The sequence below is a fragment of the Peromyscus californicus genome, unplaced genomic scaffold, assembly GCF_007827085.1.
Source record: "Peromyscus californicus insignis strain IS unplaced genomic scaffold, ASM782708v3 Scaffold_21__1_contigs__length_65335640, whole genome shotgun sequence".
NCBI lineage: Eukaryota > Metazoa > Chordata > Mammalia > Rodentia > Cricetidae > Peromyscus > Peromyscus californicus.
In genome coordinates this window covers 62,295,298-62,310,499 of record NW_026294514.1, presented here as the reverse complement: position 1 = coordinate 62,310,499, position 15,202 = coordinate 62,295,298, and the positions used below count along the sequence as shown (strand labels likewise).

The 15,202-nt window shown below is 54.3% G+C and overlaps 1 protein-coding gene across 5 annotated transcripts in view; it reads left to right on the top strand.

Annotated features, from left to right (window-relative positions):
- Positions 1-14,964, top strand: part of Dis3l2 (DIS3 like 3'-5' exoribonuclease 2) — a 330,432-nt gene extending 315,468 nt beyond the window's left edge. For 4 of the 5 annotated variants that reach the window (XM_052750513.1, XM_052750515.1, XM_052750512.1 and 1 more), the window contains 7 exons: positions 8,779-8,962; positions 9,593-9,679; positions 11,909-12,056; positions 12,327-12,457; positions 12,596-12,700; positions 13,870-13,971; positions 14,452-14,964. In XM_052750513.1, the coding sequence (XP_052606473.1) occupies positions 8,779-8,962; positions 9,593-9,679; positions 11,909-12,056; positions 12,327-12,457; positions 12,596-12,700; positions 13,870-13,971; positions 14,452-14,592 (898 nt within the window). In that variant the 3' untranslated portion in view covers positions 14,593-14,964. Of the gene's footprint in view, positions 1-8,778; positions 8,963-9,592; positions 9,680-11,908; positions 12,057-12,326; positions 12,458-12,595; positions 12,702-13,869; positions 13,972-14,451 lie in introns of those variants that run through there. The other variant, XM_052750516.1, reaches the window with a different exon arrangement.
- The last annotated feature ends 238 nt before the right edge of the window (positions 14,965-15,202 follow it).

Genomic DNA, 15,202 nt, shown 5'->3' with positions numbered 1-15,202 from the left:
ATGTCTAGCCTCTGGAGACTTCCTTTTGAACTAGAAAAACACGGCTCAAACGTGCCTCGCTGCAGCAGGGCTCCGCCTGTGGAGCCTATAGAAAAGCCTGGAGTAGATTCAGCCCCACAGACTAGAAACCCTGGCTCTGGTTCACCCACAAGACCTGTTATGTCTGGCTCCAGAGGCCTGCTCCTCTGGGGTTTTCCATGCCTGTGAACTAGGCCCATTCATTTCCCTGTGGTTTCACGGGGACGTCCAAAACTTTGAGCAGGTTGCAGGAAGCCCAGGAGGGAAGGGGTCAGTGAGAGGCTCTAGCTGGGACGCAGGGTGGCCCTGTGGTCCAGCCATGGTGGGCGCCCTGTCAGTCTGCTACTGCCTCTTCTCTCCAGGTGCCCCTCCCCTGCAGCTTGGACTACAGCTACCTGCCCCCTCCACTCCCCACCCCAGGCCCCCCACTTTCCAGCTCCCTAGCCACCAACTCTGCCCTGGCCTGGCCTCAAAGGGAGCTACAACAAAGATCTCTTAAGTTTCCCACCCCCAGCGGCCCTCAATTTAGTGCTGATCGGACCACTGACTTCCCATCACGCCCCATTCCCTTGCAGTTTTCCACCACACTACACTCAATTTGGGGCCGCTGGGAGAGCAGCAGGTCTCCTGTGAGGGTGGCTGATGACTCCCCACCTTGGGCTGCCCAGCTGTAGAGAAGAGGCCATGCTCCAGCACACAGCTCCTGTGAGAGGCCCAGCAGCTGCCTTCCCAGCTACTACGGAGCCCAAGGGCTCTTTAGCCCACAGTGAGGATGTGCCCATGTGGGGAAAATTTGGTTTTCAGAAGAAATGAATTTGAAACTGGCTGGGAGCAATTCTTATCAAATTTCCAAGTTAGCAGTTTTCACCAAGAACTAATTGAACAATCTCTGTGAGTGGCCTAATTCCATTAGCATGAGATTCCCACAGAGTTCTGACAAGTGCCCTGGTGGCTGAGGCAGAGAAGCTCTTCCTGTCTCCCATTGGTTTGGTCTTTGGAAATGGCTGCAGTTTCAGCAACAGCCAGCCCCCAGCTCTGGCCTTGTAGGCTCTAGTCCCAGCCCACCTCCAGACCACTTCTGAGGCCACTTTGCAAGTGTTGTGGTGTGAAGGGGTGGGGTGAGGTTCTCCTGTGGGTTAGCAGGTAAATTGGACCTCAGGGTAGAACCACTCACAGACCCACCTCCCTTGCCAGGCAGTGCTGAGAGGCCAGCTGCAGAGGGGTAGAAAATAGGAAGGCAAGGCCTGAGGAGGCTGGGTCTGGACAGGCCTGCCCTCAGCACCACATCCCTGCCTGCCTGCCTGCCTGCCTGCCTGCCTGCCTGCGGAGAGACCCAGGGTTAGTGCCAGCTTCTTGCTGTTCTCTCAAGAAACTGAGCTCTAGGGGCAGAAACAGCAGTTGTCCTGGAACCTGTTCCTGTCCTTGGACCACGTGAGGTAGCTGTTTCTAGCAGGTCCAGTATTGTCTTCTCTTCACTGTCCAGTGGGCTTGACAGTGCTCTGAGGATACCCATTTGCCCTCTGGCACAGTGCTGGATGAGGAGCCCTGGGAATGCAGCATCTAGCGTCTCTGTTCCTGACTGACTGTGGGACTGAGACAGCTGCAGCCTGTGTCAGAAGTGACCTGTGACCTCTAGGGTGAATAAGGAAACAGCCTTCCTACAGAGAGCATGGTCAGGACAGAGGCTGTAGACCCTCGGGCCCTTCCTCTGCACTGACTTGGGAACTCACTCCCTCTAGAATCAGACATGTGACAGTGACTTCCCTTCTCCCTCTTGGGCTGCTGGCTGGTTTCCTTCAGGCTCTCTGGTAGCATGAGCCCTGCCTCAGAGAACACCTTCAGCTTGTCTGAGAATAGTAACAAGGCCCGGCTCCCTTCTGACCCTGACTCTCACCCTAACTGTGAGCATTGTCTGCACTTGACCTACCTCCCCACCCTGTTTTTCTGTCCCCAGCCCTACCACCCTGCTGGGTTGCATCTGCTTATCAGCCCCAGGGGCCCTTTGCTGCTCTTTCCTTTGCCTCTGCAGCATTTCACCAGGGACAGCCTGCTGCAGCACGTCTACATCCCTGTTTCATTCTACCACATCACCCCTCTGCTCTGGTGTCCTGAGGGCCAGCGCACACACCGTGTTCACCAGGCTCACTCAATCCCTGTGCTGCTCCATTACTGCTTTGGCTACTGTCTGCTAGCCATGAACCCCTCAGCCTTCATCCTAACTGCTTCTCCCCCTACCTCAAACCATCACCACATCCTTATCTGAAACATCTTCCTTGTTCATCAGCCTTCCAGCTCCCAGGTGGGGTCCAGGCCTCTCCCCTCAATCCCTTATTTTCCACCTGGAGCTTTTTATGTTTCATTCTTGGTTCCTTGACATTCCTTGGAATTAATCCTGCTTGTGAGCATACCTCCCTGTGGGAGCATCTTGGGGAAAGATGGAGGCATTCGGACTGCCACCGAGGCAGCTGGCCCCACGAGCACAGACTGCTGCTTGAGGGGGGGTATAGGAGTTGGAGCAGAAGACTTCTCTATTTGTACATTGCTCCTCCCACCCAGAAAGAGAAGATTATCCTTGGGCCATAGGAAGAGTGGTACCCAGGGTAGAGTGAGGCCACAGCTAGAAAAGGTGAAGAAAAAATCCAACAAAGAGACTGCTAGCTCTGAAGGCTGAGGCGCACCAGCCATTGCTGTTGTAAATAGCCGCCGCTGTATATAAGAAAGTGGTACTCAGTTGTGGTGGTGTTGTGTTCCCCGAAATATTGTGCACTCTAATAAACTTATCTGGGGTCAGAGACAGAATAGCCACAATATTAAACATAGAGGTTAGGCAGTGGTAGTACACGCCTTTAATCCTAGCATCCCAGAGACAGAGATCTACCTGGATCTCTGTGTGTTCAAGGATGCAGCCAAGCATGGTGACTCACGCCTCTAATCCCAGAAAGTGAGCCTTTAATCCCAGGGAGTGATGGTAGAAAGCAGAAAGGTATATAAGGCATGAAGACCAGAAACTAGAAGCATTTGCTGGTTAAGCTTTCAGGCTTTGAGCAGCGCAGTTCAGCTGAGAGTCATTTGGATATGAGGACACAGAGGCTTCCAGTCTAAGGAAACAGGATCAGATGAGGAACTGGCAAGGTGAGGTTGGCTGTGGCTTGTTCTGCTTCTCTGATCTTTCAGCATTCACCCCAATAACTGGCCTCAGGTTTGATTTTATTAATAAGAACTTTTAAGATTCCTGCTACATCTGGCGCCCAGCATGGAGACACAGGCTTTTAATCTCAATACCAACCATAGAAGACCTGGAGGTCTGTACAGACAGGCAGTGACGAGGAGGTCATGTGGTTGGGTTTACAACCAATGAGAAGGCAGAACAGAAAGTCAATAAAAAGACAGACACACAGGAAGTAGGTCTCTTGCTGAGGGGAAGGACGGCAGCGGCAGGAAGAAGGAGGTTTTAAGTCTCAGCTCTTACTACGGCTTGACCTCTTGGGCTTTTGACTCTGCATTTGCCTCTGTGTTTCTTATTTAAAAAGACAGTTACATCTACATTCAGTAGTTCGGATAGGGGTGTAGTGGGAAGATCGGGAGGCTTGGTGGCTTCAGGTTATCAGCATGCCTGGCTATGGGGGAGTATTTGGAGTCAGAAGCACCGGGGACTAAGCAGAAAGGGCACTGATAATAAGGCCCCGGTAGTCTGACCTCCTGAGGGGAGCCGGATGTGATTTGTCCTGGGAGTCCTTCACTCTGTGCCATTGTTAGACATCCACACTGGGACTAGAGCATGCACCGCCAGCTATGACCTAGGACCCCGGGGCCATCACAGTCCTGAGGGCCAGGTGCTATGATGGGGACCCCAGGATGCTAAGAGAGAGTTCCTCCCACCATCCTCCAGACTGAGTGACAACTAAAGAGGTGAGAGTGGCCTAACACACCTGGGCTCTGGGCTCTGGGAACGGAGGAGGGCCAGAGGAGGGTGGAGCGGGGGGAAGAGTGATGCAGTTTGGTGTGAAGGAACCAGGACAAAGGTGATGACATTGTGGTGGAAGAGCCAGAGAAGCTTCTGGAAATCTACCCCAAATCCTGGAATTGGAACACTTGGCAGAGTCTTACATACCCTGTTGCTCTAGGAAGAAGAAGGTTTTAACAGGGCAGTTGCCTAGACAAGAGGAGCAAGGTCCAGGCCAGGGTACGCACACCATACTCTGCGCAGCACTTATTTAAGGCCAGGGACTTAATACACTGCATCCTTCCTCAGAGGCCTGCTTCTCACCTAATCATTCTCTGATCTCTGTCAGACATGGTGATTCACACTGACAATCCCAGTCTTCGCAAAGCTGAGGCAGGAGGATCACAAATTTCAAGCCAGCCTGGGCTACATAGAGAAGACCCTATCTCAAAACAAGCAAACTTTTATAAGTAAACCTTAAATAATAAGCACTTTTAGGACGCAAACAAACCAACATATCCCAGTTCAGGTCCTCAGATGGTGGGGTGCTGTTTGTCTCTTGTAAGCTGTGCTGAGCACACTCACTTCTGAAGGTGAAGACGCATAAGAAATATCTGACCGTTCTCTCTAAGTGGTGTCGGTACAGTTCTGGGTGAAGTTGCCTTTTCTGTGATACGGAATGTGCATCTGTGGTGTGTCCTTATATGTAGGTTGTTTGTTGCTTGCTATGAGATGGAACCCTGGTTCAGTTGTTCCCTGAGGTGAGGAGAAGCTGCAAACCTGCCCCGTCTCTCACCAGGCCTTGCAAGCCTTGACGACAGGTAGGGGATGCTGTGAGTGAGGTCGATGAGCTTTCACCCCGATGTCCGGCTGACAGCTTTCTGTCACAGCACAATCCCACTCAAGACTCCAGAGTTGTGGGCCTAGTGGCTCAGGGCTCCAAATGCTTAGCAGATGCCAGGCCTGGGGCAGAGGCCCCATCTCTGAGGGCTTGGCTTGCTGTTCTGGAAGGTGGTCCTGGCTGGCAGCCGTTCCTGAACCCTTATTTAGAGCAGTTGTCAGGCAGTTGCTGGGCTCCAGCTCCCCATCCCAGCGGGGCTGAGCGATCTCATGCCTATGTGATGCTGTCACTGGGGGAGGAGGTGTCCTAAGACTGAAGGCAGGTGCTCAGACCAGAAGGAGAGTCTAAGCCATGGCAACCCAGACAACCCTCAGCCACTTTCCCAGTCCCATGCCCTCATGTACTCCAGCCTGGTTCATCTGCCCTGGGATAGTGCGGGGTATCAGCTGAGAGCTCATGTATGCAGCATCGCCCCTTTCCCCACAAGAGAGAATACATCAAATTGATGAACTCACTGGTCAGAGGCCACCATTGCACCCGTTTGCACAGATCCCTCGGCCCAGGTTTGGCTAAGAAAGAAACAGTCACTGGGACTCCAGGAACCCCCGGACATTGGGCCACAGAGCCACAATCTGTGAACTCTGGGGCTGTTCTTGCCCAGAAGTTCTTGGGTTCTAAGCGGATCTTGCAAAGTCCCAGGACCTGGGACAGAAGATTCTGGGGGCCCTCTGCTGGTCACAGTGAGAATTGCCCAGGGTAGACAGGTGCCAGCAAGGAAGGCCCTTAGCTAGCCCTAGGTGAGAGTAAAGGATCTCTGCTGCGCATCCCTCCATGGGGTGACTGGCCCCACAGGGAATCTTGAGCTCAGTGGAGCTCTGGTTGCTGGTGGTTTGGCCATATCTCAGCCTGACAGTTCTAAAATTCCACAGGGGACCATCTTACAGCTCCTGGGGCTCCTGGGAGTCGTGGGGCTCCGGGGAGTCGTGGGGCTCCGGGGCCAGAGCGTCTGCCAAGCCCTTTGCAGTGTACACGGGCTTGCCCCTTCCCCTTGCACTTGCGGTGTACACAGGCTTGCCCCTTCCCCTTGCACTTGCGGTGTACACAGGCTTGCCCCTTCCCCTTGCACTTGCGGTGTGGACAGGCTTGCCCCTTCCCCTTGCACTTGCGGTGTACACAGGCTTGCCCCTTCCCCTTGCACTTGCGGTGTACACAGGCTTGCCCCTTCCCCTTGCACTTGCGGTGTACACAGGCTTGCCCCTTCCCCTTGCACTTGCAGGTGTGGACAGGCTTGCCCCTTCCCCTTGCACTTGCGGTGTGGACAGGCTTGCCCCTTCCCCTTGCACTTGCGGTGTACACAGGCTTGCCCCTTCCCCTTGCACTTGCGGTGTACACAGGCTTGCCCCTTCCCCTTGCACTTGCAGGTGTGGACAGGCTTGCCCCTTCCCCTTGCACTTGCAGGTGTGGACAGGCTTGCCCCTTCCCCTTGCACTTGCGGTGTGGACAGGCTTGCCCCTTCCCCTTGCACTTGCAGGTGTGGACAGATTTTAAGGGTGAGGTATGGGGAACTGGTTCCCACAGCCACCCTAGAACAGTGATGAGAACGGGAACTTACTGCTGTGCCATCTTCCTGTTTGGTGACCGTGCTTAGGTTTATGCTTTGATCTTGCTGAGCTGTTGTGGAGGGTTCATAGGCTGATGTCTTAACTCGGAGGGAGAGAGTAAGGGAAGGACAGATGGATGGAGAGAGAGAAGATGGACAGATGGATGAGGGCTGCTAATGGAAATGGAATCCACAGGTACCAGGGCCAGCCTGTGTGTCCAGAGCCACAGCAGACTGTGATCAGGGTTAGCCATGCACTTCTTTTCTCAAGGCCTCAGGCAGCCTATGGTATTGTGCAGATGTCCAGGGAAGGTAAGTAGTGGGTTATGGTCACTGGAGCCTGTCAGTGCCTGTTTCCCACAGTGGTCCCTCTTTCACCCCACCCTTCTCTGTATTTTTGTCCTTGTCCCTATATGAGCTCATGAGTAGCAAAGCAGACGAGATCTTGTGGGGCAGGAGTCAGGCTCATCCCAAGATATCCACTGACCTCTAGGTTGGGGCAGGGAGGGTCCCCATCCGAGCCACTGGTCCAGCCTGCTTCTGAGCCTGCCTGCCTGCCTGCCTGCCATGTCCTCACAGCCCTGTGTGGGGCCCTACTGCCACCTGCTGGCTTCACTTATAAACTGCAATCGTGGCTCAGCCCTGAGGTTACAAGGAACAGACTGTGTGCTCTGGTCCACGGGACTGCGTGAAGAGAAAAGGTCTGGACACATGTTGGCCCCCATAGCAATGCCTGTTGAGTAGACAAATTCACAAACAGGGGAGCATTTGAGTAACAGCCTGAGCATCCCAACACTCTGGAGGCTCAGGCAGGGAAAGGGATTATCATTAATTAATGTATTAGTCATTTGTGTGGTGGATAGAAAGAAAGCACCACTGTGTCTTGGGCAATTGATATTCCTGCCTGTATCCGACCCAGAACACATGTTCCCTCTGTCTGCCTTTGCACCAGCCCTGCCTGTGATCAGATATTAAACGGTCTTACTTTGGGACGGAAGATTGGGAGAGGTCTGTAATTCACTGGAGTCCCACCACAAGAGTGTGGTAGAACCAGTGTTGAACTGTGTCTCAGAGACTTGGTGGTCAGGGATGGTGATTGACAAGCACTAATAAGCATAAGGACAGATTGGGTACTGGGAAGCCGGTGACGGCCTAAAACACTCTGGCTACTAACTAGTGGGCAACACAAAGGCTTCTCTTCTTGAGCTGGGTCTGCTGCATAATGAGTCAGCTAAGGTCCCCATGACAGAGGTGTGCCCAGGTACCCAAGACAGGAGCCGGGCATGCCCAGGCCCCACCTGGTGGGGCCTACACTGCTGAGGTACTTACCTAAGCCTTGCTATAGAGAAAACTCCGAGGAGGCACCTTGGCAGAGCAGAGGCAAGATTCTTCAGAGCAGGTTCAGTCAGGGCATAGGAGCGGTTCTTCCACTCTATGTTTGACTTTCCTTCTAAGAGCTTGTTTAGATAACGGGTCTGACCAAGCAACACTACTCAACTTGTAATAGAGAAATTTATCCCAGGCTTCCTCAGACACTGCCAAACCCACGGAGTTCCCTCTGTGGGAGAAGCACAGCCTTGGAGAATCTCCTCTAAGCTGAACAAGGTCTCTAATGGCCCTTGCCTCTCCAGGGAGCAAGCTTTCTCTACATAGAACATCCTAACTACAGTAGGGATGCACTCTCCCTTCCTGAAAGGCCTCATGTTCAGTCCACTTACCTGAGCCCCTGAGGTCAGGGGCGAACAGTGTGTGCCCTGCCCAGGACTGGAACACAGGTGATGACCTCACGGCTGGCCGATGCTGACTCCTGCTTTGCCCGGTTTCCTGGTCTTGGCACGCTTCCTTCATCTTCCACCAGTCCCTGCTTCTCCCCAATAGGGCCTTGACATGTTTTCACCTGCCTGTTTTGATGTTTATCCACGTGTACTCACAGTCTTTCTAATTACACTGAGGTAAAGGGATTAGAAGGCTAGCTTTTCTTACAGGTGAGTCCTAGAGGAAGCCCAGCCGCTCTTTCCACTGGAGATCTTTACTGTGCACCATTTCTGGACTAGGTATGACCTGAGAGCATCCGTCCTTCAGTGGGAAATGAGACATCTTTTGTCACTGTTCCCCAGGAGTACTATCATGTAGCAAGGAGACCACACACACATTCACAGACCAAAAGACAAAATCATTGTTGACAGGTTGACTCTGGGAGAACCTGAGTATGGAGATGAAAGAGAAAGAGCTAGAAGGAACAAGTTTGATCAGGGTCACAAGAAGGTTCTTCCACTGAGAACTAAGGTGTAAGAGAACCAGCTGAGCAGAGATCTTGGGACAGGGGCAGTGTCATCTGCCTCCAGGGTCCCTCTAGTTACTCCCCCTCCCCCACAGGCTTGTAGAGGAGTTCATGCTCCTGGCCAACATGGCCGTGGCCCACAAGATCTTCCGCACCTTCCCGGAGCAGGCCCTGCTGCGCCGGCACCCACCGCCACAGACAAAGATGCTCAGTGACCTGGTGGAGTTCTGTGACCAGATGGGACTCCCCATGGATGTCAGCTCTGCAGGGGCCCTCAATGTAAGTGCTTGTGGGCGGGTAATGGGAAGCCCCGCTTGGAGAAAAGACATGAATCCTCGAAGTCGGGCTCGTGGTGACTGCTATGTCCTGTGTAGTCCCTCCCTATTCATCCAGGTCTCCCTACAGTGGGGAGGATGGCTCTATTATCTGGTCCGGACCAAGGGAGGCTACTCATGGTGTAACCACTGGCATGTCCTACAGCAAGGACTGGATTAGTCCTTGCTGAGCTGGGCTGACTGGAAACAAGGAATTTTCTTAGAGGAAGTCGCTTCAAGTGCACCCTTCTTGGAGCTAAGCTTTAGGGGGTTGCAGAAACAGTGTTCTGGCTCATCCCATAAAAAGGAGACCTCACACCTATGCTCCAATATTGGGCTTGGGGAGGGGCGGAGGATTCCTCTAGTCAAGAGAGTTGGCCTGCCAGCTAAGCTTGGAGAACTCAGGCCCATTGTGTGCCACTGGCTAGGGACCACTGCTCTTGGGCCCCATGGGTAGTCATCAACCCAAGGCTGGGTCCATAGCCTGGGAACCCCTCTCTCCCCTCCCCAGACTTAGGATGGCTAGCAGGTGAAGCTTCAGGCCTCTTCCCAAGCCTGACCACATCTTATACAGGTTTCTGGGGTTTACTTCTAGAAAAGCCTGACCAAAACATTTGGAGATGACAAGTACTCTCTGGCCCGGAAAGAGGTGCTCACCAACATGTACTCCCGGCCCATGCAGGTAAGGAGAGGCCACACCTGTCCTTGATCCCTTGACACCTGTAACTCTGGCTGGCAAGCACCATGTGTCCATAACCCACCACTGGCTTGCTCTGCTCTGGGGCTTGCTGGGCAGAGAGGAGCTGAGGAACACTGTCTATCAGGCAAGGGAAGCTGCAGTCATGCCTGGATAGGCAGGCCCTGGGCCCCAGAAGAATCGTGTGTGTGTGTGTGTGTGTGTGTGTGTGTGTGTGTGTGTGTGTGTGTGTGTGTGTGCGCGCGCGCGCGCGCAGAAGCATGCCCCAGCCCTCAAGGGCTGCTCTGGCCTATGGCTGCTGGAGACCCCAGGCAAGAGAAAAGGCCTCACCTTTACTGCAGCCGCAGAGTCTAGCCAGGAGAATCAGTCTGCCACAAGCTTGGACCCATGTCCCCAGGCAGGTGACAGCTATGAGGTAGACAGATGGGCTGGCTCCTAGCATCCTGTCACAGCCCTCCAGGCTATACTGCAGTTCCTGGGGATGGGAACCATCTCAGGAGATTGGCAGGTCGACAGGAGTTACAGGTACTAATGGGGTCAGCTGTGGGCCCTAGCACCTGCCAGGGCAGTGGCAGGCCATTTTTCAAGGGTCAGTCACTCTCGGCAGGTTCAATCTGTTCATGAGTCAGGTGGCCTCGGCCAGCCACAGCTGATTTATCTCCTGATAACTCTTGGCTCTACTAGGACGGAGCCATCGGCGCCCATGGGGGTCTGGCTGCCTGTTCCATGCTCCCAATCTCCAGTGTCTGTGCCTCACCCCTACCCTAGGCAGTACCCACAGCAGAGGAGCTGAGCACCTGGCTGTGCTCACCAGAAGCCTAAAAGACCTGGGGCTGTGCCCTGTGGCATGCTTCTGCCACCCAGGATTCCAATGGCAAGGAGTGACCCGGTGACGGACAGGCCGGGGGCAGAGCAGCAGCAGCAGCAAGGAGAAAAGTGAGAGGAGCCAGGCCTGGTTCCCAAGAGCTGCTGAGACAGGACGCCAGAGCTGCCCCACGGATCTCTGGCTGCTGCAGAGAAGCCGTTATTGTTGCCCTGCCTAGAGATAGCTACACTGACCAAGAAGGAGCCTGGACTCCTTCTTCACCCCGGCCTTTCTGAGGAACTGAGCCACTGAGAACTGAGAACAAAGATAAACATGACTTGCTGTGAAGAGCGTGCCCATTTTCTCCAGCAGCTTGCCCCAGACATAACTCAAGGTCCAGCAGGGGTTGTACCCTGAATTCCAGGGTTATGTACATGGAGTAACCAGAGCAAGCTGTCCATTTGTCCAGGCACTCTGGAGCTTTCAGGGGAGTGAACATCCTTCCAGGCAGGAGCTGCTGATTCCAAGGGCTTTGGCAGGGCTAAGGCCAGACTTTGTCTAGGTTGTACTGAGCTGAAAGCAGCCCAGTGACTTTTTGCTCATGTCTCTTAGACCTGTGTGTCACTTTGGGCAGTTGGTCAGAAGTAAACAGATGTAGGCTGGGAGGCTAACAAATTGCCTCCATGGCTGACATATGCTGGAGTACTGTGGAACCAGTGGGCAAGTGTGACCATCAACTGGGCAGAGATCACGGGATGGAGTTGGCTCAACAAAGGCTGAGGAGCTCCTTATGCACTCCCATGGGGGTTGGCACCTTCTTGTGCTGGCCAGGGACATGTGTCATCCTCAGCTTCAGCTGTGTCTCCAGAAAACAGTTCACAACCCTGGGCTAACATGGCCATATGTTTTCCTGTCTGCAGTCATCCTGACGTAGAATGGAAGCCCAGACCCATCCTAAGGAGGATCAGTCCCCAGGCAACCCCTCTGCATCATTCCTGGCAGGGGCTCAGAGCTATGGGCCTTAGGGAGGAGGCCCACTTGCACAACTGCCCTGGTGGCTGGTCCCACAGGACTAGAGGCCACCTAGCATCCTGAGGGCTCCTAACACGCCATACCCAGCAGAGACAGAGCTCTCTGGGCTATTCCAAGCACTCACCTCATGGACAGAGTCCCAGCAGCCCTGGGCACAGCTAACATTATCCTGGGAGGGAAAGGGGTCTGAGCACCACTGTCCTCCACGGCAGCTGCTGAGATTCCTTAGGAGATTGACCCTGGCCCCAAGAGCCTGACTGGCTTTGATCAGCTGCCTACAGCTTACACAGGAGGTCTGTACCAACCCTGCCACAGGCCAGGCTCGGGGGCTCAGCACCCACCAGACCCCGCCAGGCTCAGTCCCACTCTCCCTCCAGATGGCACTGTACTTCTGCTCTGGGATGCTGCAGGACCAGGCACAGTTCCGGCACTATGCTCTCAACGTCCCCCTCTACACACACTTCACCTCTCCCATCCGCCGCTTCGCTGACGTCATAGTGCACCGCCTCCTGGCTGCTGCTCTGGGTAAGGGACATGACTCTGGCCTGGGAAGGGCTTTGCCAGTCAAGAGTTACCCACTCTCAGAGTAAATGACCAGAGACCACATTACTGTGATCATAGAAGTTCCAAGGGTCAGAGAAGCCTAAGTTTGAACACTGTCCACCCACACCCGCATGTGGGAGCTGCAGTGGGACTTACTGAAAGCCTGGGACCATAGTTGGCCCCAGAGCCCTTGCCTCAGCACACAACCTTCCTCAGCCCCCTCACTAGCAACCCGGCTCACCCTCTCCCCAGGCTACAGTGAGCAGCCAGATGTGGAGCCTGATACCCTACAAAAGCAAGCTGACCACTGCAATGACCGCCGCATGGCTTCCAAGCGCGTGCAGGAACTCAGCATCGGCCTCTTCTTCGCAGTTCTAGTGAAGGTGAGTGTCCATCCTGGTCCCTGCCCCATCCCCACCCCACCCCCTCCTAGGTATGCATGCACTCACCAGGAGCCTGTGTGGAGCACCAGTGCAGGCCCTCCCTGGGAGGGTGCCTTGACTCGAACATTGTTCCTACAGGAGAGTGGCCCCCTGGAGTCTGAAGCCATGGTGATGGGTGTCCTGAACCAAGCCTTTGATGTGCTGGTGCTGCGCTTTGGGGTGCAGAAGCGCATCTACTGCAACGTGAGTGTGCCCCGTGCAAGTGGGTGGCATGCACCTGCAGGCCAAACTAAACCCTAAGGGACGTAGCACACTCTGTTCACTGCCTTTTTCCTACCTGTGCCTATCTTCTTGTTGGGGACTCCCATATGCCCCTGACCCAAAACAACCCATGGTAGCTTCCCAAGCTTGAAGGTAAAATTAAGCTGAGAGCCCTGCTGTCCCCATCCAGGAGCTGTGTAGGGCCCACAGGCACGTCCCTCAGCAGTGGGCTTCACTGGCATGTGGCAATGGAGGATCCCTGACTCCAAGTTTGTCTGATGGACCCTACCCAGTTACCCAAGTAGGCCTGCCTGGGACAGGACTTCAGGCCAAGGGCCAGGCCTAAACTTTTCCCTAAAGACCCAGGCACTCAAAACATAACCAGGATAGCAGGGTGTTGGGGCCTGGGGTATTTTTATAGGAATATGTGGAAGGAGAGGCCAGAGGATGGCCAGGACTGCTCTGAACACTGTCCCTGAAGAGAAAGAAGAGGCCTGTCCTGCCTTGGGTTCTGCCCATGGTGACACTTCATTCGAAGTTCTCTTGGTGCCTGCCATAATGTCAGCTGGGGGCCTCATTTTAGCTGCTCTGTGGTCACCTGGCTCCTCCATACAGAGCACTTGGGGAAGTGTGGGGCCCTGCACTGGAAGAGACATGGAATTCCTAAGGAGCTACAGCAGGAGAGGGCCAAGTGCAGCTGGAAACATCAGGCACCTGTGGTTCCCTGAGCAGGATGGAAGTTCAGATCTAGGTCAGCTCTGCTGTTACCTAGCCCTCAGCCTGGGCTGTTAGACCTCTCACCAGCAGGGGCCACAACCATCAGGGAGTTGAATAAGCCTGTGCAGATCTGTTCCCTCCCCTACAGTTACCACCAGAGCCTTGGCCCCTCCCAGATTGCCCCGTGGTCCTGGGTCACCTTCAGATGCAACTTTGGACAAAGGTGACTTGTCAGAGGCCCCTGAAGCTGGATGGGTAGGGTTGCCCGTGTCTCAGGCCAAGCAGGCAGTAGCTTGTAGGGTAATGGATACAAAGCCCCTTTCAGCCAGTCAGGAATATGCCATGGCAGAGGGCCACCCCTAAGCAGGAGAATTGAAGGTTCAGAGGTAGCATATTCAGTCCGTGGCCTGAAGCTCTGGTGTGTACACCCGCAGGCACTGGCTCTTCGGTCCTACCACTTTCAGAAGGTGGGGAAGAAACCAGAGCTCACTCTCCTCTGGGAACCTGATGATCTTGAAGAGGAGCCAACACAGCAGGTCAGCCCCTACTGTGTCCCTGAGCCCACCTTCTGTCTCCCACATGAGCCCCTAGGTCCTTATCTGCCCCTCGTTTCTCCTCCAGCACTATAGGCTCCCCAGTGAGGTTTCAAGCCCTGCACTTAGACTCCAGGTTCTCATATGGGAACACCCACTAGAGGCAGAGATGGGAGCTGTCCCTCTCCCCCAAGCATAACCTTTAGAATTCTTTGAGAAGTCGATAAGAGTTATGGACTGTATATCCCTCTTGTTGCAAAGACTGGCCCAGCCCAGCCTGCTCGTGATCTTCATGAATGTTCACTGAAGACCAAGTGCCTGCATGGTGCCATCTGGTCCATTGGTTCTCCCCAGGCCCCATGACTCCCATTTACAGATGGGTAACGGAGGCTCAGGGAACTAAGTGAGCCTCAGCAGTCAGCTGGGCTTTGATTACAGGCCCTTACCTGCCCTGTCCTCTCCCTGTGCCTGGCTCTGCTACAGGTCATCACCATCTTCAGCCTGGTGGATGTGGTCCTGCAGGCAGAGGCCACAGCCCTCAAGTACAGTGCTATCCTGAAGCGACCTGACCCTGAGCGTTCCCTGGGCCTGGAGAAGGAGTCTGATGAGGAGCCTGAGGACTGAATGCTGAATGCTAGCCCAAGCCAGGCCTATGCCTGCCCTGCCTTGCTGGCTTTTAGGAATAGGACCTTTTGACACCAAAGGGGATTTTTAATTTGGTTTTTAACAACTCAGGGGTTTGTTTTTATTTTTTATTTTTTCATTTTATTTTACTTTTGCAACTCAGTTTTTAAATGAACTGGGAGGGATACAGTGCGGTTGGGGGTCAGGGGAGGGAATGCTGAGGCCTGGCCAGTGCTTCCCTGAGCAGAGAGGGTCCCAGTCCTCCTGGGCAGGCAGCCTCGCTTCTGCCAGGCCACCCACTGCCCTTCCCTGCCCAGGAAATGGGGGTTTTCAGCAAATCAGTGTCATGGAATAAAATCAGGTGTGAAATGCTGTCTGTGTAGATGCCATGGGGAAGCCTGGCAGCAGGGTGGCCTGTGCACCCAGGGCAAGGGGTGCCCTAGGAGCCACCTCACAGCTGCACTGGGGGCATCAGCCCAGGACCTTTCTGCCAGTCCAGGGTGATTCATGAGCCATGTGTGGCAGATTGATGCTGCAGCCTCCTTCTGGCTGATTAAAAATGTAATTAGTATGCACAGCAGGGAGCTGCCAGTCACCCTGTGCATGTGAT